At 36.1% G+C, this 26,640-nt stretch overlaps 1 protein-coding gene and 2 long non-coding RNA genes across 4 annotated transcripts; 2 read left to right on the top strand and 1 right to left on the bottom strand.

The window, feature by feature from the left end:
* Window positions 1-3,756: 3,756 nt before the first annotated feature.
* On the bottom strand, window positions 3,757-5,457 carry LOC126828804 (uncharacterized). The gene has a single exon (XM_050558810.2). The coding sequence runs from the start codon at window positions 5,301-5,303 to the stop codon at window positions 4,146-4,148; it is 1,158 nt and encodes a 385-aa protein (XP_050414767.2). The 5' UTR covers window positions 5,304-5,457; the 3' UTR covers window positions 3,757-4,145.
* A 2,439-nt stretch (window positions 5,458-7,896) lies between these two features.
* LOC126828821 (uncharacterized) lies at window positions 7,897-14,400 on the top strand. The gene is made up of 5 exons (XR_007683244.2): window positions 7,897-8,027; window positions 11,970-11,993; window positions 12,827-12,956; window positions 13,163-13,258; window positions 14,072-14,400. It is a non-coding gene; the product is annotated as an uncharacterized LOC126828821 (long non-coding RNA).
* Window positions 14,401-15,347: 947 nt separating this feature from the next.
* LOC126828824 (uncharacterized) lies at window positions 15,348-20,343 on the top strand. Of its 2 annotated transcripts, none has more exons than XR_007683252.2 (5): window positions 15,348-15,484; window positions 17,478-17,501; window positions 17,789-17,963; window positions 18,481-18,570; window positions 20,159-20,343. It is a non-coding gene; the product is annotated as an uncharacterized LOC126828824 (long non-coding RNA). The 2 variants fall into 2 exon arrangements; XR_007683253.1 differs by lacking the exon at window positions 20,159-20,343 and adding an exon at window positions 19,521-19,709.
* Window positions 20,344-26,640: the final 6,297 nt, after the last annotated feature.

Raw genomic sequence — 26,640 nt, 5'->3', positions numbered from 1 at the left:
CCCATGTGATTATAATAAATATAAGATGAAAACATATAGATATCGGGTGAGCCGTGGTTCTGTGGATTAAGTTCATACATACTTTCCTTTGAGACTAAAGCAATTGGATCTATCCTCTAGTAGAAGAAGTCAAATTCGGCTGCTGGGGGATACCACAGAACTAACTCGATACTCACTCTTTTGCGATCTACTACCCTCAATCCCTTTTCTTTCTATATTAATTTATAGAAAGAGGGAAAAAAATTAATTATTGTTAAAGAACAAACAGATTTTTTTAATTTTATTTTAACCTGTATTTTTTCACCTATGCTAATTTATTTTAACACGATAACGTTGTATTCAGCCCACCAGATGCCATTTTGAAAAAGAGGGCATAAGGCAAAGTAAAAACATATTGACACTTATAGTTAAAAATAAGATTTGATTAGATGATAATTACGCTGTCTTTTATCTTTTAAATTGAGTTATTTCCCTTGTATATAATATTGCATCATCTCATGTGTTTATAATAATTTCATCCCACTTCTACTCGTTGCCACTGGCAACCTTTGATAAAACTGTCCTGTTTAATTTACAAATTAAACGAGCTTACCTTTAGGGAAGTGAAGTTTGATTTTAATTCTACGAGTCATGTTCTGGAACGGAGAATTCATGTGAGATGCGCATGCGTCATCGCCAGTCAATCTTTAAAGAGTATACTTATATTATCAGAACGGAGAATTCCAAAAAAAAAAAAAAAAAGGGTGGGTTCCAGTAAATTACTATTCCCAGGGAGGGACATGAATTCTCCGTTCCAGAACATGACTCGTAGAATTAAAATCAAACTTCACTTCCCTAAAGGTAAGCTCGTTTAATTTGTAAATTCTACTTCATCATTGTTCTGGACTACAAAACCATGTGAGACTTGAGAGCAATACAAGTATTACGCAAGTTCAGATAAAAGCACAACTTAAACACATGTATAAACTTCACATGTCTTTATTATTATTAAATAAGAAAATGCAAATAATGAACAATATGAACTGTTGAGTCACTTTTTATCAATACCTATGATAAATTGTAACAAGTCAAATACACTTTATCACTGTTTATCAGCACTTTAGATAGACTTAACAAACACTGTTTATCAACACTTTAGATAAACTTATAAACCTGAGATAAACTTAAAATAAACTAAACAAAACACATTTTTCATGTTAATTTAAGTTCTTAATGAGTTCACTCCCAAAATTTAAACTATTATCATTGTAATGGGTATCTTTCCCTTTAAAATAAAACTTATAAAAAGTAGAATCTCTGCTCCAGCCAGCTGCTTTCATTATTAATGAAATAGGCAAATTAGAAAGTTTAGCTTTCGAAGTTGCAGCTGACCGAACACTATGTGATGAAAACAAGGTGGTATCAATTCCAGACTCTTTCAATGCTAATTTTATCCATCTGGATATAGTATTTACAGACACAGCCTTATGTGGCTTTAAATAACTAATTAATAATTGAGACGTTGCTCCTCTTAGTGTTTTAGTCCTTGCTATATATTCATTTAAAATCGTTACAACACAAACATTTTGATTTTCTTTATATGTCTCAAATTCTAAGGGTTGTATATGATGCCCAGGTCGAGTTTGTTTCAATGGCATCATTATATGAAAAATAATTTTGTTTTCACTAATATCAATATGATCAAGATCGAGATATTTTAATGTTTGACACCTTTGTGCACTAAGCATTGCAAGCAAACAAGACAATTTATGAGTTAAATCTTTCAGTGAAAGTTCTGATGCTGGTGGTTGATTCCTAAAATGTGATAATACAAGATTTACATCCCATATTTTATTATATCGAGGTAAAGAAGGGTTTAAATTAAAGACTCCTTTAATAAATCTAACAACCAATGGATGGCTACCAAAACTTTCCCCCTTGCAAGTTAACTGAATCACAGAAGACAAAGCACTACGTGCAGTGTTAATAGCGCTATAACCTAATCTAGAGTCATGTAGTTCTGCCAGAAAATTAATTCCCTGTTCTACAGTACAATGAACCGGATTAGACCCTGTGGAATGGCAATACTGTTCCCACTTTGATAAATAACACCTGTATTGTTTTTTAGTTCCACTTCTCCACGACTGCATGATGGTATCTGAAGCTGAGACTGATAATCCTTTATTTTGGCATTCATCCCTGATATATGGCATATCATTAGTTTCAAAACTTTTTGCATTGGATGATGAAGGTTTGGAGAAGTCTTTGATAACAGTAGATTCTGTCTTGGAGAAATTAATATTGGATCTGAGATTAACATCCTCATCAACTTTGGAAACCACGGCTGAGTTGTCCAATATGGAGCCACTAATACACCAGTTGCCCTGTCTTTCAATACCTTTTGGAGACATCTTGGAATGACACTAAAAGGTGGAAAAGCATAAAAATCATAATGTGTCCATGATATTGTAAAAGAATTCACCGCAAAACAGTCTGGGTCACACATATAAGAAACATAAGGTTTCAACTGATAATTTAGCCTACTGGCAAATAAATCTATATTTGGCTTAAAGTTCAAAATATTCATAGATTCGAGAAAAATATTAACATTTAACATCCATTCTAGATCTGTTCTAGATTTTCTTGACTCAAAGTCAGCCTGAACATTAGTGACGCCTGGTATGTAAGAGGCAGACAACCAAATATTATGCTGTTTAGCCCATAACCAAATATCACGGGTAATCTGATTACATTTCTCAGAATGACTAGTACCCATATGGTTAATGCAGAAAACTGCAGTAGTATTGTCTATCAATAATTTAACATGACTATTTACAATCATAGATTTAAAGCTTTTCAAAGCCAGAAAAAACAGCATATATTTCTAAGTAATTAATGTGCTCAAGTTTTTCTTCTAAAGACCATTCCCCCCTCAATACAATGATCATTCATAACAGCTCCCCATCCAATAATAGAGGAGGCATCAGTTGAAATAATGTGTGAAGGGTTAGAAAGTTGTATAAAATTATAAGATTCATCAATATTATGAATCCACCATAGAATATCAGAAACACTCTTTTGGGAAATTGACATAAGTTCATCAAAATTTCCATATTTAATCTTTAAGCAACGAGTTTTTTCAGTTTCTAATTGTCTATAATATAATTGACCATGCATGACACCTGGCATGCTAGATGTCATTAAACCTAAAACCCTAGCAACAGATCTTATAGTCATAAATGTTTGATCAAGCAACTGTTCACAAGCCTGTTTCAATTTAAGTTTCTTTGCAGGTGTCAATCGTACAGTCATATTAACAGAGTTAATTAAAAAAACCAAAAAAGTAATAGAATTTGAGGGAAAAAATACAGATTTATCTGGATGTACAGTAAATCCCAAACTATCAAATAATTCAGTGGTATCTTTAACATTTTGAGCACAATCAGAAAAATCTGACCCCATTAAAAATATATCATCTATATAAGCAGATGAAATATGTCCCCTTTTTCTCAAACTAGCTAAAGGAGGCTTCAATAACTTTGTGAACTTCCTTGGGCAAATACAAAGACCATTAGGAAAGCATGTGTAACAATAACATTGACCTTTCCAGCAAAATTTTAAATATTTCCTATAATTTTGATCAACATTAACAGTATAGTAAGCATCTTTAAGATCAATTGATGCCATAAAACAATTTTGCTCTACAAGACTTAAAACTGAAGCAAGAGTATCCATTTTAAAATGGTTGTATTCAATAATAGAATTAAGTTTCTTTAAATTTAATATCATGCGAAAAGATAAATCTTTCTTTTCTCTGACAAAAATAGGAGATAGTATATCATTCTTGTGTTTACTAGTTTTTATTAGCACTTCTTTAGATAGAAGCTTTTCAATTTCAAGATCAATTGCTATAGTTTCTGTTTCATTAAAGTGATTTAAGTAATGCTGATTTTTCTCTGGCCTTTCTGTGAAAGTTATTTTTGCACCCTTAACTAATTCTAGAATTTCATAATCAGACGTCAATGATTTCCAGTTGTCTAAATAGTTCGTTAAACAACCAGCTTTAAACTGTAATGCTTTACTAACTAATATTAGTTTTAATTCAGCACAATAATTTTTAAAAGAGTTCACCTCTTGAGCATTTGTGGTTTCTGTACAAGTAGCAATTATTGTTTTGCTCGATTTTTGTAAATCTTCTGTTTTGTCTGTTGATTGGATTTTCCTGTTGACCTCTGTCTGGGGTAGTTCTGTCTGGGGTAGTTTCCCCTCCCCTTTTTGTCTAAAAAATGACTGGTAGATGTATTCGTGTATGGACGATATGATGATGAGGGTCGAAAAGAGGATGAGGGTCGATCATCTCTTCTTGGTGTGTATGATGATGAAACTCTGGAACTTAAACGGCAGGTTTCCCTGATATCTTTCAAGTGTAAATCGTCACTAAAAAGATATTCAGGAGTAACAGGTACATTGGTCGAACAAAGACCTCCAAATTCAGGACTGAGACCGGGTTTTATTAATTCGCGCCTTTTAAGAGAAAGGTCGTATGAAGCATGGCCCAATAAAGCAACTGAGTCAATTAGTTTCCTAGCCACAACTGACTTATCATTAATCTTGTCATCAAGTATTTCATCTGCACATACTGTAATTGCAGAGGCAGCTTTAGAAATAGCTTTCTGTATATAACTTAATCTAAGGTCTTGCCTTTTAATGTTATTTGATAACTGTTTCCAAATTTCGTTATTGACATTTGGAATACTGAGACCAGAACAATTCCTTGGTCTGAGATATTTGGAAAAAGTCTTTTTCAGAATATCATCTGTTAGTCTATTTTGAAACCTTTTGTTAATTATCTCTGCAAGTTTGTCTGTTACCTCTGGCCCAGTTTGTTCTGGTTCTTCAAAGGACTGATTTATGTCTTGTAAGACATTATCATTGCTGGTGCTAGCACCTGTATCTAAAGGTTTGGTTTGTTTAGATGTATGAAGTAAATCTTCTATGTCATCAGTGACATCAGTCTGGGAAGGCCCACCAATAGGCCTATGCCTAGATCTGTCTTGCTTGAAACGTGCATCCTTACTACACGTAAATGAACCAGAGGACTGACTGTCTGAATCACTATTACTGATAGAGTGTGATACTCTTCGCCTTTTAGGGGAAATAGATGGCGACAAAATTGACCTCCTCTTTTTATTGGGTGATATAGAAAATGACCTCCTTTTCGGGATCCTAAAACTGGACCGTGACCGAGATCTCGAACTTCTTCCTTCCGCCATCTTACCCATAGCCTCACTCAATTTTTCCAATGATTGAGACATAATTGCCATTGTGTCCTTAACGGATACTAAAATGGTATCAGTCTTGAGATCAGGAGTTACCAGTACAGGTTTTCCTATAATGTTTTGAAGACTAGACTGTGATGCCGTAATAGTACTACTAGTAGCAGTACTACCGACAGTTGTCGTAATCTCTATCGACTTCGACGCCATATTAAAAAATAACCACACTTAAAACTAGTCAAAAACGAAACTGTACAACAGTCAAACACGAGCCGATAAATTACAAAATTAAAGTACCAAGAGAGTCTCTGGGTACTAACAAGTATTATGCAGAGTCTGCTAATACTAAAAACCTTTATTAAAGTAATAAATCGGTAAAAATGAAAGAACTGTGAGTCACAGACTTCCTGACTTCGGCAAACGCACGAGCTAATTGACTGGCGATGACGCATGCGCATCTCACATGGTTTTGTAGTCCAGAACAATGATGAAGTAGAATTGCAATACAAGCTTAAGAGTATCCATGTACATGAAACAACTAGTCAAAATCATAGTAACAAAACAAAATGGGGGGAACTACATGGCAGTTCAAAAACATATACAATGACATTAAATTAACATAACAACATATTACAAAAATCAATTATTATACATACCAATTGGCATCTATTTCATAATTTGGTTTGATTTATATTAATATGCAAAATATATAAATTAGAATATTGAATAATTATTTTAATTAATTGTGATGATAGAAGGCGCAGTTCTCTTGCTGGACACTTCACAGGCATTGAAAATAAGCAGGATGAAAAAAAAAACGCCTAGAAAGTCATAAACTTTATTACAAATAAATTTCAACGGAAGAACCATTCGCCGATGCATACTTTCACCAGGAATGACCCACGTTTCGCATTTCCTTCACACTACATTTAATAATATCGCAGTCCTCTACGCCATAGACATTGTTTTGACGATGTGGTCTAAACAAACACGTGATTGTTTTACGCTCAGAGTATCATAGCAAGACGCACGTGTAAATACTACTCAGGTCGTCTCTCCACTGCGAAATCATTCTACCATGAAATGTAACGTGAGGTTCAGAAAGGGATAAATAATGAAAGAACAGAAAGTATTTGTCACTTTTCGGTTGAAACGACTCGATAATAAATACTATTTTTCACATTTTGCTTCACAATACTCGATAGAAATGTGATGTAAGTAACTTATTAGCACCTTTCCTCGGTGTATCGGTGAATATCAGGACAGTTTTGGTCGAGAGCCGCCTCGGCTCCGCCTCGGCTGGGCCCCTCGACCAAAACTGTCCTGATATTCACCGATACACCTCGGAAAGTGTGCTAATAACTACTACATATAAGATATGAACATTTAGAAATCGGGTGAGCCGTGGTTCTGTGGATTAAGTTACATACTTTACTTTGAGACTAAAGCAATTGGATCTATCCTCTAGTAGAAGAAGTCAAAATCGACTGCTGGGGGATACCGCAGAACTAACTCGATACTCACTCTTTTACGATCTACTACCCTCAATCCTTTTTTTTTCTGTGGATTAAGTTACATACACACTGTCCTTTGAGACTAAAGCAATTGGATCTATCCTCTAGTAGAAGAATCAAATTCAGCTGCTGGGGGATACCTCAGAATTAACTCGATACTCACTCAGAATTAACTCGATACTCACTCTTTTGCGATCTACTACCCTCAATCCTTTTTTCTATTTTAATTTATAGAAAGTGAGAATAAATTTAATTATTGTTAAAGAACAATTAGATTTTTTTTAATTTTAACATGTATTTTTTCACCTTTGCTAATTTATATTTACACGATAACGTCGTATCCAGCCCACCAGCTGCACCATTTGATAAAAAGGACAAGGCAAGTTAAAAACATATTAATAAATCTTGGCATTAACTTTCTGTTAAAGATTCCTTCGTCATTTTAGGGTAATAGAAATCCCTTAGAAACTACAATATTGTGATAGATAAATCTATAATAGGAATATCAGTCCAAAAATGGTTCAATTCCGTTCAGTGTTACAAAAATATGCTAAATTTAAACCTCATCAATCTATGCTTCTCGCTATGTAATAAGCCCTACACCAATTTGGTGTCTGCGAATATTTATTAATGGGTCTATTTTAAATCCTATTGAATCCAAGTCGGCAAATTTTCTGCAGCGTTTATGTTCTTAATTAGATGTTACAGAATATAAGCGTGGATAAGTCTTGATAAATTTGATATTTTACCGTAAATGTAAATGACGCATCGTTACTTTAATAGAAAAAAAAGATCATTTGAGCTGTCAGTTATATATCTGGGTTTAATACCGTATGAAATCATTGATTACAACAACGCATCTATAAATTTATATTAACATTCACGTTTATGTATTATGTTTTGTCAGCACATACTATAATAATGCGCACCTGTCTGTTCCACTCTCTGAGAGGGGTTTCACAGTTCAGAATTACTAAATAACACGTTTTTGTTGCCTGTAGTAATTGACAATCTGACACTACTTTATCTGTGACCTAATTTCCTATTTACATAAATACATTTATTTAACGTCAGTGTCCACCATTAACGTATTTCGCAGGTAATCCATGACATCTATATAAACGGCCCACCCTTATATTCTATGACATATTCTGACGTAGTGTAGTAACACAACAGGATACACACATTGTTTATTTTCCTCATAGTGCTTATAGCGTTCAGATTAACCATAATGCTGCTGAAAGTTTTAATTTTCACGGTAAGTAAGAATTATAGTCTCACAGTAAATAAAAATGTATGTTGAACACAAAATAAACATGATGTACTACATTTCATGCATAAGCTCTCTCGTTAATGCAATGTGATCTCTTCCGAGGGCCAGAATACACCGAATTCAGAGACGTGTGGCTTTTTCGTGGACTCAAAGGATTTTTTTTTGCGCACGGACTCCGGTTCATGGATCGGCGGTTAAAATCAACAGCGCAAAACGATTGTATAATGTCAAAGAAATGTTCAAAATATATATGTACCGGTGCGAAGATTAAAACCTGACGTCCATTTTCGGTACAGATAAGACTTGTTATTTCTTAAACAAAATGTCTTTAAGCACGATCTAAGGTCATATCAATTTGAATTTCTGTTTTTCAGGGAAAAAAAATCTAATCTGAAAACAAAAGGTGCTTACTTGCTCCTCGCAAAAGTTTTTAGTTTTAAATATTTAAATTTTCAAACTTTAACAAACCATCACATACAAAAAAAATGAGTCAGTTATTTATTGATTAGAGAAAGAGAAAGAGAGAGAGGGGGGTTAACGTCCACTCGACACAAACTATATCATTTCGGGACCAACACATGGTTCAATTTCAAGACCCCGAAGAACTAAAAATTAAATTGGTTTGGCCTAACCACCGCATTCAAGTATACCTTCAGGTATACGCGCTTTAGATCATCAGGTCCGTCACTGAATCAAGTGGCGTGGTTCCGACCCCAAGCTTGCTGGTGTCCCCCAAGAATCGGTTCTCTCTCCTTTACTTTTCCTCATTTACATCAACGATATTGTTGAGCATATTAAATCTAATGTCAGATTATTTGCCAATTATACCTCGTTCTTCCTCAAAATCGATGACCCGATTGCAAGCGCCAATAACTGAAACTCTGACTATCAGCAATAGAACGAAAATTACTAAGCCCCCACTAATTTTTAATTCTGTGAAATTAAATGAAGTCTCTTTCCACTACATTTAGGCCTCCCTTATCAAAATAACGGCAAGTCGGATTTCCACATAGGAAATTTATGTAAAAAAAGTATCAAAACTAGCACACTGCTTGAGGTCTGAAATATCGCTTCAGACGTAGACCCTTACTGATTATCTATAACGCTTACCTTCTGCTTCACTTCGATTACGCGGTTATCGTTTGGGATTGAGGTTCGGAACTACTAACGGTACGGGCCATGATTCTCTTTACAAGGCGACCGGTTTCATTCATCTAAAGGAACGTCGACGAAGACATAAACTTCGTACAATTTTAGAAATATCGGTGTAGAACGAAATTATTTTCCAACTCATTTGTACCATCCGCAATAAAGGAATGGAACCGGTTAGACCAGTCAACAAATGAAATGAAATGAAATGGGGTTTAACGTCCTACTGTTCTGCTCCTATACTGGGCTAATGAAGACGGCAAACGTTCAACAAGTCTCTCTTTTAAACAAAAGCTCTCCGAACAAGATTCCAAACCCCCAAAACATTCTACATTGGTTCTAGAAAAATTGAAATTATCCACAGCAAACTACGACTTTCATGCAGTGACTTAAATGGTCACCATTTTTAGACATATCTCTGAAAATCCAGCTTGCAATTGTGGTCACCAATTCGAGGATGGCGAACACTATCTTTTACACTGTCCAAACTTCAATACTTTTCGACGAAAAACAATTTCTACGTTACCTGATGAGTATAAGAATAGCAATCTTCTAATCTACGACCCACATGACGCCAACAGCGAAATTAATAACCCTATCTTTACAACAGTTCTATCATATGTCAATTCAACTTAACGATTTTAAATTATTATTACATAATATAATACTTTAGGTGTATTCAGCTAAGTACGGGTTGTATATACTGTATATAGTGTATCTACTGCTTTTCATTATTAGTATATCATTTGAATTGTAAATAGGGATAGGGGTCTGACATAGGCATATGCCTGTTCCCCAATCTCCCATTCATTGATAGTGAATAAAATATGACTTAAAAAGAAAAACAAAGTGTATTTTTTGATATTTATAAAAGAAAAGAAATGCTATGCCCCGCGCAATAAAACATTATACAGGAACTATATAACAAAATAAACTAGTATAGAATAAAGCAATTATAAAACGCTAACATATTGAACAGGATGTGTTTCCTGTTCGTGCTAAATGTATAATCTAGTTTATAAAGCATTACTACATTTTATTTACAATATCACCTGAATAGATTGATGACCTAATTGTGATTCATAATGATGTTGAGATTTCTTGTAACACGCTATGGTGTTCTATTCCAGCCACTACCTGCCTTTAAAAAGCACGACGTCGCCCTTCGCGTCGCGCCGCGCCGCGCATCGCCTTTTCTAAACGGGTATAGTTTATAGTTTTGGGGATGAAATGCGCATGTAGCAGTAGAATTAATTTGCCGTTTAGTACCTTTTCCTCACAGCAGTAATAACTGGACACAAAGAAAGGCATGTGCATTGTATATTTCATTTGCTGAAATGGTGAATAATATTGGATGTATAGCTAAATTAAGAACCCAGTTGTAAACTGTAAAATAATGAAGTCTTCCTAAGAGAAGCCAATCTATAAATAGAAATATAAAAAGCGACGTGCTACGAAAAGGGCGATGCGTCTATTTTTAAAAAAGCGACGTCGTATTAAAAAATCAACGTCGCTGTTTTTTCTCTCTAGCTTAAAGTGACGCACGGCGCGAATTTTTCAAAGGCGAAGCGCAACCCGGAAAGTACCATAACACACAGTCAATCATGACACACATTAGGATAATACGAGTTTTTGTGAGATATCCCCCTTTTTTTCAGAATACATATCTGTAATAAAGAGTTCTCCCCCTCGTTTTACTAGAACGTCCAAGATTGTAATTTACAAATCTATAACTTCACCAATTCATTCATTCCAAATAAAGTAAACAATCGTCTAGGAATCGTTTCAATTGATCTTCTAATCCACGCCATATTTAATTTGTACAATTGAGTATAATTTGTCCTCTAGAAATCTCATTTTTAAATTACTTAAACACGCATTATGCAAGAGCTAAATCTGATGATTGCAAGTCTTAATTTAGACTTCAGATGTTATAGAAATTATAAATTAGATCTTTATTTAAACAACAAGACCAAAATCAACTCTGTAGACCCACGGATGGCTCGGCTACAGCTCGGATTTAAATAGGATTACACTAATTGATTAAATCAGATAAGGGGTAACCTGATGAAAATACGTCAGTTAGATCGAGGCTAAATTATAGAGTGTACTTAGCGAGGCCGCTGTAAAGCGTTTCCGTATGCCATTGAAAACTTTACTTGATAATCGAGATATGTAGGTGGAGTTAACGCCTGTCAATCAAACGTTCAGTGTAGGTGAAGACATATTTCGCTACCATTTCTAGGCAAATATTACAACGATGATAACTATGTTCAGAATAAAGTAATTTGACTGAATTTTTCAATATTTTCTTCTTTCATCATCTACTTTTGAACTGTTATAGCAAGAATGGCCAACTCTCTATAAATATCTCCCATAATGTATCTTTAATTGTGGTGCCGCTATACCAAGAATTTGTTTGTAATTGGTTTCACCAAATATAAAAGGGTTGTTAGGATGATTCTTATGGTTTCGAAGATGACTGCATTCAGGATGTTTGTCCAGTCAACATTCTACGGTCTAAAGGATAGGTCTGGGGAAATCAAGCCAAAAGATTTTGGGGTATTAATTAACAAAATCTATGTCATCCCGAAAAACAGATTTTGCATTTGGCACGCACGGCTTAAGTAAGGTATATGTATATTATATGTAATATGCATTGTGTAGTGTACAGAGTAAGAAGGCATTCCATAATCAGAATAAACTATGGATCCATGCATCATTTAGAGTAATCAAATTTAAAGTCTATATTTTCTTTTTATTTCCTTCTAATTGCAGGCGTGTATTTGTTTGGCCGCCGAGGTAAGAGGTTTTTGTTTTTAAATCAGACATTGTTTATCTTAATTAGAATATGAGCTATGGCAATTGTCATCGTGTGAACATTGGACATGGCCTATTTGATCCACTGGTATTGCACATGTAAACGTAAATCTTAGAGGATAAGAAAATTAGAATTGTGTGTTTCGTGTTGATTTTACTTTGGACGGAAGATTTGTTTTTGCCTTCCAAAAAATAAGACCGTGAAAACAAACCTAGAAAGAATCCAAAATGACCACGAACTCTCATATCCCGACATTTTAATCAACGTAAGAATTAACTAACCCTGTGCGTAAATTTACAGTTTGTGACCTGGTTTACTCATACTTCACAGCCGGGTGTACATGGGACAGAAAAGTAAGATGACAACCCCCAGAATATGTGCAACGTTTACTGAATGTGTTTCAATTAAGATTGTCCCGCCAATGTTTACTGGGTTTCAATTTAAATTAAGCTGGTCCTACTAATTTTTACTGGGTTTCAATTTTTCTGGTCCTGCAAACGTTAACTGGGTTTCAATTGATCTGGTCGTACAACCCTTTACTGGGTTTCAATTCATCTGGTCCTACAGGCAACGGTTTATTTGAAAGGGTTATTATTCACAATTAATTACAATTATTTTAGTGAGAGTGTTATTGCCTCATGTCAAGCAGGCTATTGCGATTGTTTTTAAAATAATGGCACTGAAGATGGAAAATACAGATAAGGACTTGCTTTCAGGGAAGAATTGGTGCAGTATTGTATCGATTTCAAGGACATCTCGGTCAATAGGGCTGTCGGTTAAGGAAATCACCGTTTCTATTTTTTACATTTTGCAGGCATATCAACTACGAAGAAAAATTTACAGAAGTCCAGCGATTTCGTGTTCATCTTCACGTGATTGTCCCATAGGCTCAAGTTGTAGAAACGCCAATGGTCAGATTCTTTACACACAGGAAGGTCCATTCGGTAAGTCTCAAAACCCAATGGAATTAGTATAGTGATGGGAACGATATCGTGTAATCCCATGGTCAGATCCTTTACACACAGGAAGGTCGCTTCGGTAGATCTCAAAACCCAATGGAATTAGTATATTGATGGGAACGATATCGTGTGATCCCATATCACATTTTTAGGTAGCATGTAATGAAAATGGAATCATTTTGATTTTGTAGGTCCTATAGAGTTTCTTGGTGGTAACAATCAAGGTACTTGTGGTGCAGGAGCTCAGCCTAATGAAGTTTGTGTTAGATCATCGGAATGCCCAGCAGGTAAAGTTCCGTTTATATTCCCGAATTCTTCTGAAAGATTTGACAGAATTCAACAAAATTTAGAGGATGTGTTGCTTGGGTAGTGCTTTTTCAGATTTGCTCAAATTAATTTGAGGTGCACCTTAATGGGACAAGTGTTTATATGTTTTTTTTACTTCTAAACCATGTGACCAATTTCAACCGAATTTTGTACATATACTGCTTGGTGTACAGATTTGTTCAAATGACGTAGATCAGCCCTCGTGAATGTCCGTTATATCTGACATTTATGTTGTGTGGTTGGTACTTATGCATAATTTTGTAGATATTTTGCTTTGGTGGTACATATTTGTTCAAATGACATTGATCAGCCCTAAAGGGACACCTCAAAAACTTGATGAATGTCCGTCACATTTGATTTGCTGCGTAGTTGGTGCTTATTCAGATTTGTTGAAAGGAAATTGTTCGGCACCATGGAGGAAGTGCATTTGTATGACTGGATTTGTATGATTCAAATTTTCACGGATGAGTGAGATAACCAAATCCATACCAAAATAAGCAAGTCCGCCACTACCTATCTGTACCTGGCAAGAAAAGTATGCCATCAAAATAATTTAATGAAATGTACATTTGATTATTTAAGAAATATGTTTGATTCGCTACACATTTCACATATTCAGAAGTTGTTTATCAACTTTCTGGTTATGAATGTTATCGTGAAATGAGCGGGCTTGTTGTCAGCCATCAAGAGGGAAGAGATCACAGGGCAGCATTGTCCTCATCCAGAGGTTTTATTAAGAATTCTCTATATTTAGAACTTGTTTAAACTTTCAGGTTATGAATGTTATCGTGAAATGAGCGGGGCGTGTTGTCCACCATCACATTGTGTAACCCAGCAATATGCACAAGAGAGAAGAGATTACTGGGCAAATTGTCAACCACCAAATTGTTTCTTTCCAGCTAAATAATGGCGTTATATTTAATCAGGCTTTTAACTGACTCTGTATACAATCGTATAATCTTCTTATTTATTTATGATTACATTGTCACTTTGTAAAGTGCCCTTGAATATGTTATATGAAAGGGCGCACTATAAATATGCTGTAATAATAATAATAATAATATGTATTGCAGAAATTTCACAAATAAACAATCTGTATGGATTTGACTGTAGTTTTTTTCTTATAAATATATTTCCAGAACGTGTTATTGGTAAGGGGGGGGGGGTATCGTTTACTTATGCCATTACTTATATGAACCTTTAGAATTACTGGAAATCGCAGATAAATAAGTTTCAAACGACACCAGCTTACGCAATTCTTGGATTACTTATTCCACGAAAAGTGAACACAAAGCCTGTTGGGTTGAGGGACTGGGGGTAGAGACTATTTACCGAGAACAGTTTTTGTGTTAACTACTCTACCAGGGAAAGTAACTCTGGCTCCTGGATATATGAAGGGTTAACGAAGCACCGAACCCTAACGAAATGAAATGAAATGAAACGGGGTTTAACGTCCTACTGTTCTGCTACGAACTGGGCTAATGAAGATGGGCACACGCCATACAGTGTGCTATGAGGGAAATTTTGCCCGGACAGCGGGCTCGGACAGGGATCTTTTTCGTGCACGCCAATGTGTACGCGGGACCTCGGATTTTCGTACCACCCGAAAGACTAAACAGCTATCCTTGTCAGGCCCTTTGTCCTGCATCACTGACGGGGGGGGGGGGCACGCCGGAAAATCTGGATGAACTTTCTCGGCCAATGCAGGGATCGAACACCCGACCTCCAGGCTAGCGAGCCAGCGTCTTGCCCACTTCGCCCCCCCCCCACGAACCCTAACCCTAACACTGAGGGTGCCCTATCCTCGATAAAAAGTCTCCACCTATATGGTTTGGCCTAAATATCTAGCCTTCAATGGTACTGTTTACAAGGGAAAGTCGTCGTACATTGCCGTCGCCACAGTCGTCCACAATCAACTCAAATTCAGACACACAGAGACTACGATAACGCATCACGGATCTGGGTTAAACAATTCGTTTCATTTTCTTTGCTTTTGTGACGAACTGTCACAGTATTTTATCAATGCCCTACCTTTATTTTCTATGACATATCCTGTGCGTACTGTGGTATGTTCACGGATAAGAAATCACTATATATAGAACAGGATACACACATTGTTTATTTTCCTCATAGTGCTTCTAGCGTTCAGATTAACCATAATGCTGATGAAAGTTTTAATTTTCACGGTAAGTAAAAAAAATATATAGTCTCACAAATTGTGCTCGAAGGCTTCGAGTCGAACCGCTTGACAAACACATCTAAAGAATCTTTATTTCTTGAATGACGATAATGAGGTGCATTATAATTGACGTAGGTCAATAGGTAACGAGTTCCACCTTCTAGCAGTAGCAACTCTAAACGAACGATAACCAAAAGTTGGTATTATAATGGTGTGATAATCTGCTATCGCTAATATAATTAATGCTTCTTAAATTAACCAGTTTAAGGTCAACTTCCTAGTAAGTCGTTAACCTGTCACCACTTTTCAAGCCGTCATTGGGTAACAACGTTAATCCCATCTATTGTTTTTGTTGATTTATTATATTGTTTAATCCTTTATGCATTGTTCATCTATCGATGTGTCAGTTTTAATTACAACATTTACTTTGATCTTTTTATCTGATTTTCCTTAAATATTACAAAATTTGTACATTGAAGGCAGTCACTAGTTAGGATCCCTTACTAAGTGCAGTAACTGGCCTGTCAGTACTGTATGACGATATATGTATATTTATGTTCCGGTATATTAAAGAATTGAAGAATCATTCGAAGTCTGTTATATCCGAAGAGAGAAATTACACCTCTAAAGTATGATCAATTGATTAAGAGATTTCGATCGCAGATATTTTGATAGAATGTAAGTCCATAAAGATATTTAGAAGCGGTGCCATTTACACATTTAAAAGTTAGAGTAATGGGTTTAAAATATATTCGGGTAGTAGGTTTCTGTAGGCGCTCAAGTTGATATTGCGGAAGATCTAAAAGAGAGCTGCTGCAGTAGTCGAGACGGGGAAAAAAATTAAAATTGGGATAGGGATGAAACTGGATCCTGATTTAGTTAGTTTCTGGTGTTACGAAAATGAAAATAAAATTTCTAACATAAAGAATCAATTTGTGGAATAAAAGACAAAATTACTGTGAAGTAAAACGTAAGAGCTTGAGAGTATAATATTTCCGAGCTGCATGGAGAATGATTCTAGTTGCGATCAACTATTATTAGGGCCAATCAAGATGCGATTTTTCCTTCCGTACAAACTATGAATTCTTTTGGCGTACAACTTTATTATAGTAAGAGTTTAACATTGTAATTTACACTGGACTGTAATAGAAATTTCAACAATACTTATATCTATACGTTTCTATAAATCGGTAATGCATTGTTCAAGAGCTAAATCTACATATTGCAGGTATTTTTGCAGCTTCAAATTATTATTTAGACATTTATTCACATGACAAGCATATAATCAACCCTCTGGGTCATCGGATGGTTTAGATAGTCCATGGATTAATACATCCGCGCCATTTAATATTTTGAAATGGATAATCGAAACATTGCTTATTGGCGTAGTAATGATATAATCAACAAGTATATAATCAACCTTCTAGGTCATCGGATGGTTTAGATAGTCCATGGATTAATACATTCGCGTCATCTAATATTTTGAAATGGATAATCGAAACATTGCTTATTGGCGTAGTAATGATATTTGACAATCGAGATAAATTACTCAAAACTGCAAATACTCATAACTTCGCTGAGAATAGATTAATTTTGCTGAAATTTTCAATATGTTTATTTTTTATTATCTGTTTGGAACTAGTACAGTAAGAACGACCAAGTCTATATCAAAATCTTACCTTTCAAGTTTGTATTGGTATCAGATCTATTTGCCCATAATCCCCGGTTGTACGTGGCAAGGAGTAGGGTCGCCTGTCCAACCTCATGGGTTTTCTCCAGGTCCTCCGGTTTCCTCCCACTGCTAAAGACCCCTACGCGCAAGCGAATTATTGAAATAAAATTAAACCATATGTTAGTCCCGAAATGACCTAGTTTGTGTCGAGTGGACGTTAAACCCAATCTCTCTCTCTCTCTTTCTCATTGCCCATTAACAATACATTGATTATATAATCTGACAACCACAAAAAATTGTATATAGATCAAATGTATCTACATTGCAGGTGTGGATTTACGTCAGCGTCCAGGTAAGTTTTTTTGGGCCTTTTTTTGTAAATTACCAATATTAATCAATGAATACAAATTATTGATAAGGAAATAGTTGGAGCTTCGTGTAAAGTGCAGGCATAATATAATTACAACCGGAATGAAATAAAATAAATTTTATTAGATCTGTAAATCAAGATAGATGAACTAACGTGGAGTCAATGGGCGAAGGAAGCTCAACGATTAAAGACAGGGAATTTTTTGAGAAAACTTAATATTGGTGATAAAGTTTGGAAATATATATATTTTTGCCAATTGAACTTTTCAGGGAAAGCCCCAGAAACTGCAATACCTGGAGAAACGATTATTGGTAGAATCTCCACTGATAATCTCCACAGCCTCTCCTCTTAGCCAGTCATGCTCTTCGTCTCATGATTGTCCCGCGGGCTCAAGTTGCCGAGATGTCAATGGTAGAATTATCTATTTAAGGAAAACCGCTTTTGGTGAGTTGAAAAATCAAAATGTTCGGACATTTAATCAGAATAGCATAACGAAGTCAGATTGTTATTAGAATTTTATTGGAAAGGGGTTAGTCCATCGATATGGTAGTATCAGTGCATTGTCTAATGGATATCAGCTAATCCATCGAAATGATAGTGCATTGGCTAATGAATAGTGGCTAATCCATCGATGCGATACTATCAGTGCATCGTCTAATGGATATGAGTTAATCCATTGTCTAATGAATAGGGGTTAATCCATCGATGTGGTAGTATCAGTGCATTGTCTGATGGATATGGGTTAATCCATGGAACAACCAGTTTATTACAAGTGTAAATCTTTGATTTATTGTTGTATTTCCTGGATATTAATATATTACGTGGCCTCGATGTCAATGGATAGAAACATTGGTCGATTTTTAATTTTATTTGGACAAATAATAAGATTATTATTTTATAGTAAAAGCCAATATTTGCACTTTAGTCTGGAATATTGTGTCTGTATTATACGATATTTCAGGCTATGAAAAAATGTTTAGAGGTGAAGGTACTTGTGGTGCTGGACCGGGACCTAATGAAGTTTGTGAAGGTTTATCGGGATGTCCTACAGGTAAGAAATCCTTACTACTAATATTTCATAGTTGTATGGTTGCACCAAGATAACCAACTTTCTTCTTTATTAGGTACCCGGATAACCAGGCCGATACTAGATTTTATACATGGCAAATACATGTATGTATCACGGTTATCTAGTTATTCGTAAATTCGGACAATAAGACCCCGTTCAGTATTCAGACAATGTAATTTCACTATTTGTTTATATTCATTTGTTTACTATATTTAAAAACTGCACATTTTTCAACAGATATCCGAGAGTGTACAGTCAGTTCACTATTATTTTAAACAAATGTATTGTTCATAGTTAGCAGTATTATGCACATCGTGATTGAAATGTGGAAAACGCCTGGTAGTTTTTATAAACCAACTTAAAGACGCATTATCTAAGAGCTAAATCGGCCTAATGCAGATCTTTCGTTTGGCCTCAAGTGTTTTATAAATCATTGATTAGACATATTTTTACATGCCAAGCACATAATCAACTCTCTAGCTCATTTGATTTTCTACGAATTTAAACCTGACTGTTAGTTAATAATTTAATTAAGAAATGGATAATCGAGACTTTGCTTGTTAACGTAACAACGGTAGAAATGACAATCGAAACTACACTGTTCTTCAAAGGGCCATAACTTGACTGAAATTTTCTGCATATTCACTTTTCATTATCTATTTTTGAACTATTATAGCGTGAACTGCCAGCTCTTTATCTAAATTTGGCTGTTCTTCGAACTTCAACTTTCAAGGGTTTTCTTTTCTGTGTATGGGGCCTCGGTTTGTTGAACTCCAGGAACCCCGGCGTGTTCACTCATCAGGGGAAAACATGCCGAAAAATCCCCAGATACGTTCTCAATCAAAACCGGAATCGACCCCCTGGTTAATGAACCTGTGTCGTACTCGCAGAGCCACTGTGGTACCATATTTAGAACTTGTTTAAACTTTCAGATTATGAATGTTATCGTGAAATGAGCGGGTATTGCTGTCCACCATCACATTGTGTAACCCAGCAATATGCACAAGAGAGAAGAGATCACTGGGCAAATTGTCGACCACCTACTTGTCACTTTCCCCACTAAATAGTGTTTTTATTCAAATAGCAGAACATTCACAAATAAATCAAGTGTATGCAAATAATTACGTTGGACTTATTTTTGTTTATCTTGGTATCTTTGGTATTGCACAAATTATTTTGCAAATCAGTCGCCCAAACTCATCGATTTGTTCCACAGACCGCCGCGCATGCTTTGTTTATTCAAAGTGCGTGCTCAATATAAGGAAGTTCCTCTGGATTTTTTTAGTGCGGTTTACCACGTGTCAGTTGTTTAGTCGTCTGGCAATGAACAGGCTCCTAGTCGTTTCAGTGGTCCTGTATACACGCTGACGTGCAGGTAAAGAATCCAAAAGTAGCCTCCGCAATTTAGAACACGAAGTATAAATCATTTCGCCATTAACAATTAATGACACCGACACCAAGCATCAATCATTTCAGAGATGGCAAGTAGTATTCATTGATCATGAGCATTGTCCTCCTCAACAGGTTTTATTAACAATTCTCCATATTTGGAACTTATTTAAAATTTCAGGTTATGAATGTTATCGTGAAATGAGCGGGTATTGCTGTCCACCATCACATTGTGTAACCCAGCAATATGCACAAGAGAGAAGAGATCACTGGGCAAATTGTCGACCACCTACTTGTCACTTCCCGCGCTAAATAGTGTTTTTATTCCAATAGCAGAACATTCACAAATAAATAAAGTGACTCTTGTTTCTTTGTTTTCTTGGGGCTTTTCTGCAAAACAGTAACCCAAACCCTTAACTACTATTGAAATGATTGTTTCAACAATCTAGAACCTGAAGTATAAATAAATTCACCTTTAACAAATCATTTCTGACGGGCGATATTCTTATGTCGCAAAACCTCCCTGTTAGGGGATATCATGGAAACGTTATCACGTCACCACTGACACATGAAAGCGGAATTAATTAAAGTAGCTAAGTCTCTAACTCAATATCATCCAAAATCTTCAACATTGAAAACACAAATTATTTGTCAATTTAAATCAACATTGATGCTGTGATCTTACCGGAAAAAGATGGGCTTCTGATACCCAATATTTAAGACAAAATAAAGATTTTACCATTGGTACACGAATCGTGTACCATAATGCGTTTTAGCCCCAGTTCTAGCAAGAGACTCGAGGAACGAGGCTAGACATATTGCACCAAACCAAACGGCGTATGCAGACTGGAATAACCAGGCGCTAGAAATTTGCATTCGATTGAGACTGCTGGCTTATCTTGCGGAACATAACTGATTTGAAATTAGAGTAAAAACGGAAACCATTGAATGTATATCAGTTTATATACATTCATATTACAGTATTATATAAGTTGCGACCCACTTGTGTCAATTTCTAGGTCCCAAATGTTAGCCATTTAGCTCCTTTAAATATCCATATCATGTCAGCTGTGACACCCAGATGGTCGACCCATTACAAGGTCCCAAATCAAGGCCAGAAAGCCGAACTAGGACTAGGCCTACCACAATACAAGCTCACATTATATGTCTAGAAGAATAACAGTATTATATGGAGTTAACATAGAGATGTGTCTTGAAGAACTGATAGTTTAACATTCCTAACAAAGCTGTATGAATTCCAATTAGACTATCGCCAAAGTTGATGAGTTCCAAAACGACTATCGCAAAAATCGGCAGAATCCAGCTATGAATAAAGCGGAAAATCGGCGAACTTAAGGAGCTGAACGTCTTTTGTTTTCCTGGAAATAAATCATTAAGTTTAATATTCTACTGTGCCCACGACTACATGCACCAGTGCATATACAAATGATAGTAATCATGACGTAGCAGGCATAGTGACCCTTGTCCGAAACATTCATAATCATTTCTAAATATTAATTTTTAAAAAAAAAATATTAGTGATGTGAAATATTGAAATAATATACCCTAGGTAAGTCCGGTACAAAAAAGAGGAAATTCTTGATCAGTATTAATTGGCTGTGAGCCAATCGCCTGTGCTGTATGGGGTATTGTTAACAAAACACTACCCTTCTTCACTGTGTACAAATTTGAATCTTTATAAATGTATGAAATCTAAACTAAATTGTTATCAAAACAGTAAAAAATATACTATTCAAAAAAAGTAGGGGATATTTGATTTTGGGGGCATAATACTAAAATATGCAAATGACTACGAAAAAAGTCACTATAGAACCTAATAGAAGAAACATTTCCAGTTACATGTGACGCCCAAACGCACCAATAGCTACCGCATGGAATGCAGGTGATGCTTGGGATCATCGTGGGGGTCCAACCCAAGATTTGCACGACTCTGACTTTGAATGTTACAGTCATTGTGGCATTGAATTCCAGGGTGGAAACATCAGTTTAATTGTTTAGTGACCAGAAAACAAGTTTTGATATGCGTCGGCTTACCCAAAATGAAAGGTTACGTGCCCTTGGCATGCTACAGATCGGCACAACACAGGCGGTTGTGGCGCGGACGATGAATGTTTCTCAGTCTGTCATAAGCAGGCTATGGTCCAGATACCGTGATACACAATCTGTACAGGACAGACCACGCTCAGGTCGACCAAGGGCGACAACTCAAGCCCAGGATCGATTTATCCGTACCTTGGCCTTGAGAAATCGTGTCATCTCAGCAAATCAGAACAGCGCTCGTCTTCAAACAGACACTGGTGTGAGAGTGAGTGGCCAGACGATTCGGAATCGACTGCATAGGGGTCACCTTCGCGCCCAACGTCCTCGCGTGATCCCTTGTTTGAGAGATCATCACATTCAGGCAAGACGTCGTTGGTGTAGGGATCGTCAACACTGGGATAATCGACGCTGGAGCAATGTGATGTTTTCAGATGAGTCAAGGTTCACTGTTGATTTTTTGGACAGACGTAGGAGGGTGTGGCGTCGTCGAAACGAGCGCTTCCAAGACGTTAACGTCATCAGACATGATCGATTTGGGGGTGGTTCTGTTATGGTGTGGGGAGGCATCACTGTTGCTGGAAGAACGGCTTTACATGTTGTTGCAGGGCGTGTTACAGGCCAGTACTACCGGGACAACATCTTGGCAGTCCATGTTGTGCCGTTCGCACGACGTCATGGCCGCCGTTTCATCTTCCAGGATGACAATGCAAGATGTCACAGGGCCAGGATCGTTACAGGTTACCTCCAACAACAGAACATCACCACATTACCTTGGCCAGCTCTGAGTCCCGACCTCTCCCCCATCGAGCATGTCTGGGACATGCTTGGACAGAGGTTACGTCAACGTCAACAACGTCCTGCCAATGTCCAAGAACTTGCTGCTGCGTTGCAACAGGAATGGGACAATCTGGACCAAAATGACCTTAGACGTCTCATTAGGAGTATGCCACGTCGGATCAATGCTTGTTTGGCAAACAGAGGAGGATTTACCCGTTACTGACTTGGTTGTGATGCTGTGGTAACTTTGCTGTTTGACCCCGGGTATCATTTTACCCTTATAATGGTCAGTCTGTGTCTTACTTAGTCTAACGATCATTTGGAATAAATCGATGAATGTGAACTTCATTTCATTTTGTCATTTGTTTCTTCGTCAGTTTCATTAGGTGACTTTAATAACACTTAAAAATCAAATATCCCCTACTTTTTTTGAATAGTATATCAAGGGGGAGGCAAAAGAGTGAGTATCGAGTTAGTTCTGTGGAATGCTGGGTTCCACTATCGGTATTGGTTTCTTTTTATCTCTAAATCTTTGAGATAGAGGAAATAGGATTGATTACCAAATCTATCAGGGAAATTGAACGATTGTCAATATGCAACAATATATGTATACCGTGTCAATATTCGTATACCTTGACTATATACCTATGTATAATACAAACTACACTGTCAATAAACATGCTAAAACTGGACAAAACACGCGTTATCATTTATAATCAATGGGGGAAAAAGAAAAGGTGTAGGACAAATGTTAACTTTTAAAAACTATTGGAATTTAAAATTAGTTCTACAAAAGAAGAAATGGATATAGAGGTTTAAGTAAATGACAAAAGAGTGAGTATCGAGTTAGTTCTGTGGTATCCCCCAGCAGTCGAATTTGACTTCTTCTACTAGAGGATAGATCCAATTGCTTTAGTCTCAAAGGAAAGTATGTATGTAACTTAATCCACAGAACCACGGCTCACCCGATGTCTACACGTTCATAACTTATATTTATTATAATCACGCGTGATGGTGCAATATTATATACAAGGGAAATTACTCCATTTACACGATAACGGATAGAATTTTTTTTACAAAATCATTCGTGTTTTTATTATGAATTAACCTCGCCGAATGATTGTTTTAACTCTGGAATACAAATTTGCCGAAAGCCCAAAAGACTTGGCATCCCATACAGTAAACGCTATTACTAAACGCTGTTGCCTTGAATTTGCATTCACATCATTGATGTCTGTCGGGAGTTATTCTCCATAGCATCTATTAATAGTAACTTATGTGTATAAGGCGGATCAAGGTTGATTATGGACAGAAAACGAGACGATGCATTATACTAACTGTCTTTGACTATAGCTGATTACAGATATATGGCATGTAAACTGACAGTTGACCCATATTACAGAAATGCTGTAACAACAAGAATGTTATTTAAAAGGAGAACTAACGATTTGAATACCGGCACCTTAACTGTAAACTTCTGGTTATCTCCAAATTTCAAATACAAGATGTGTAGACCGATGATTGATTGCCGCTTTCCGTAAGTCTCTAAATCATTGAGACTGGGGAAATTGGATTGTCAATATACGTACCTATATTATTATTAATAATATTAATATTAATAATATAGGATTGTTACATAACAAAACTAATGCAATACTGTGTATAAATGAAATGAAATGAAATGGGGTTTAAAGTCCTACTGTTCTGCTCCTAAACTGGGCTTATGAAGACGGGCATACGCCATACAGTGTGCTATGAGGGAAATTTTGCCCGGGCAGCGGCACTATCGCCTACTCTTATATCGAATTCCAACTGCCAAGGGATCTTTTACGTGCATTCTAATGTATACACGGGACCTCGGTTTTTCGTCTCAGGACTAGACAGCTGTCCTTGTATAAATATTAATTTTAACAAACTAACAGAATTTCAACAAACCAATGAAACACGATCAATATTATAGCAGAACATTTACAAATAAATAAAGTGAATACAAATAATTATGTTGGACTTATTTTTGTTTATCTTGGTATTTTTTGTAATGTACACCTTATTTTGCAAAACAGTCGCCAAACTCATTAATTTGGCCAAAAGACCGTCGCGCATGCTCGGTTTATTCAAAGTGCGTGCTCACTAGGGAAGTTCCTCTGGAATTTTTTTTAGTTCGGTTTACCACTTGTCAGTTGTTTAGTCGTCTGTCAATGAACAGGCTCCTAGTCGTTTCAGTGGGATAAAAACAAATCGTGGTCCCGTATACACGCCGACGTGCACGTAAAAGAATCCAAAGGTAGCCTCCGCAATTTAGAACACGAAGTATAAATCATTTCGCCATTAACAAATAAAGACACCAACACCAAGCATCACTCATTTCAGAGATGACAAGTAGTATTCATTGATCATGAGCATTGTCCTCATCAACAGGTTTTATTTAAACATCTCCATATTAAGAACTTATTTAAAATTTCAGGTTATGAATGTTATCGTGAAATGAGCGGGTATTGCTATCCACCATCACATTGTGTAACCCAGCAATATGCACAAGAGAGAAGAGATCACTGGGCAAATTGTCTACCACCTACTTGTCATTTCCCGCGCTTAGCTAAATAGTGTTTTTATTCCAATAGCAGACCATTCACAAATAAATAAAGTAACTCTTACGTTAGTCTTATTTCTTTGTTTTTGTTGGGGCTGGGGATGTATATGCGTCTTTTCTGAAAACCAGTAACTCAAACTCTAACTACTATTGAAATTGTTTCAACAATCTAGAACCTGAAGTATAAATAATTTCACCTTTACTTATTCCCAGAAGATCTCATTATTCCTGATTCTGCATCTATAAATGACTTCCATTTCGACTTTAAAGGGTCTACATTACAATTGGTAATATTAAATACAGACGGGCGATATTCTTATGTCGCAAAACCTCTCTGTTAGGGGATATCATGGAAACGTTATCACGCCACCACTGACACATGAAAGCGGAATTAATTAAATATCAATATTTATCAGCTGTGACACCCAGATGGTCGACCCATTACAAGGTCCCAAATCAAGGCCAGAGAACCGAACAATACAAGCTCACTAATGAGTCATTAACTAAAGGATCATTATACATTATATGTCTAGAAGAATAAAAGTATTATATTGAGTTAACATAGAGATGTCTCTTGAAGAACTAATAGTGTAACATCCCTGTAAAACTGTATGAATTCCAATTTGACTATCGCCAAAGTTGATAAATTCCAAAACGACTATCACAAAAAAGTTGATAAATTCCAAAACGACTATCACAAAAATCGACAGTATCCAATCGGGAATAAAGCGGAAAGGCGGTGAACTTGTAGAGCTGAAAGACTTTTGTTTTCCTGGGAAAATATCATTAAGTTTAATATTCTACTTCCACCAATGCATACACAAATGATAGTAAGCAAAGCATAATGGGCATAGTGTCCTTTGTCCGAAACATTCATAATCATTTCTAAATATTAATCTAAAAATAAAAACTGCTACTGACGTTTATAATATACTATTCAAAAAAAGTAGGGGATATTTGAATTTTAAGTGTTATTAAAGTCACCTAATGAAACTGACGAAGAAACAAATGACAAAATGAAATGAAGTTCACATTCATCGATTTATTCCAAATGATCGTTAGACTAAGTAAGGCACAGACTGACCATTATAAGGGTAAAATGATACCCGGGGTCAAACAGCAAAGTTACCACAGCATCACAACCAAGTCAGTAACGGGTAAATCCTCCTCTGTTTGCCAAACAAGCATTGATCCGACGTGGCATACTCCTAATGAGACGTCTAAGGTCATTTTGG

This window comes from Patella vulgata, chromosome 7 (genome assembly GCF_932274485.2).
Source record: "Patella vulgata chromosome 7, xgPatVulg1.2, whole genome shotgun sequence".
Lineage (NCBI taxonomy): Eukaryota > Metazoa > Mollusca > Gastropoda > Patellidae > Patella > Patella vulgata.
This window is presented reverse-complemented; position numbering and strand designations above follow the sequence as displayed.

Excerpts from the sequence above, each read along its gene's own strand:
- LOC126828804 (XM_050558810.2), bottom strand. The coding sequence starts at position 5,303 with ATGGCAATTATGTCTCAATCATTGGAAAAATTGAGTGAGGCTATGGGT.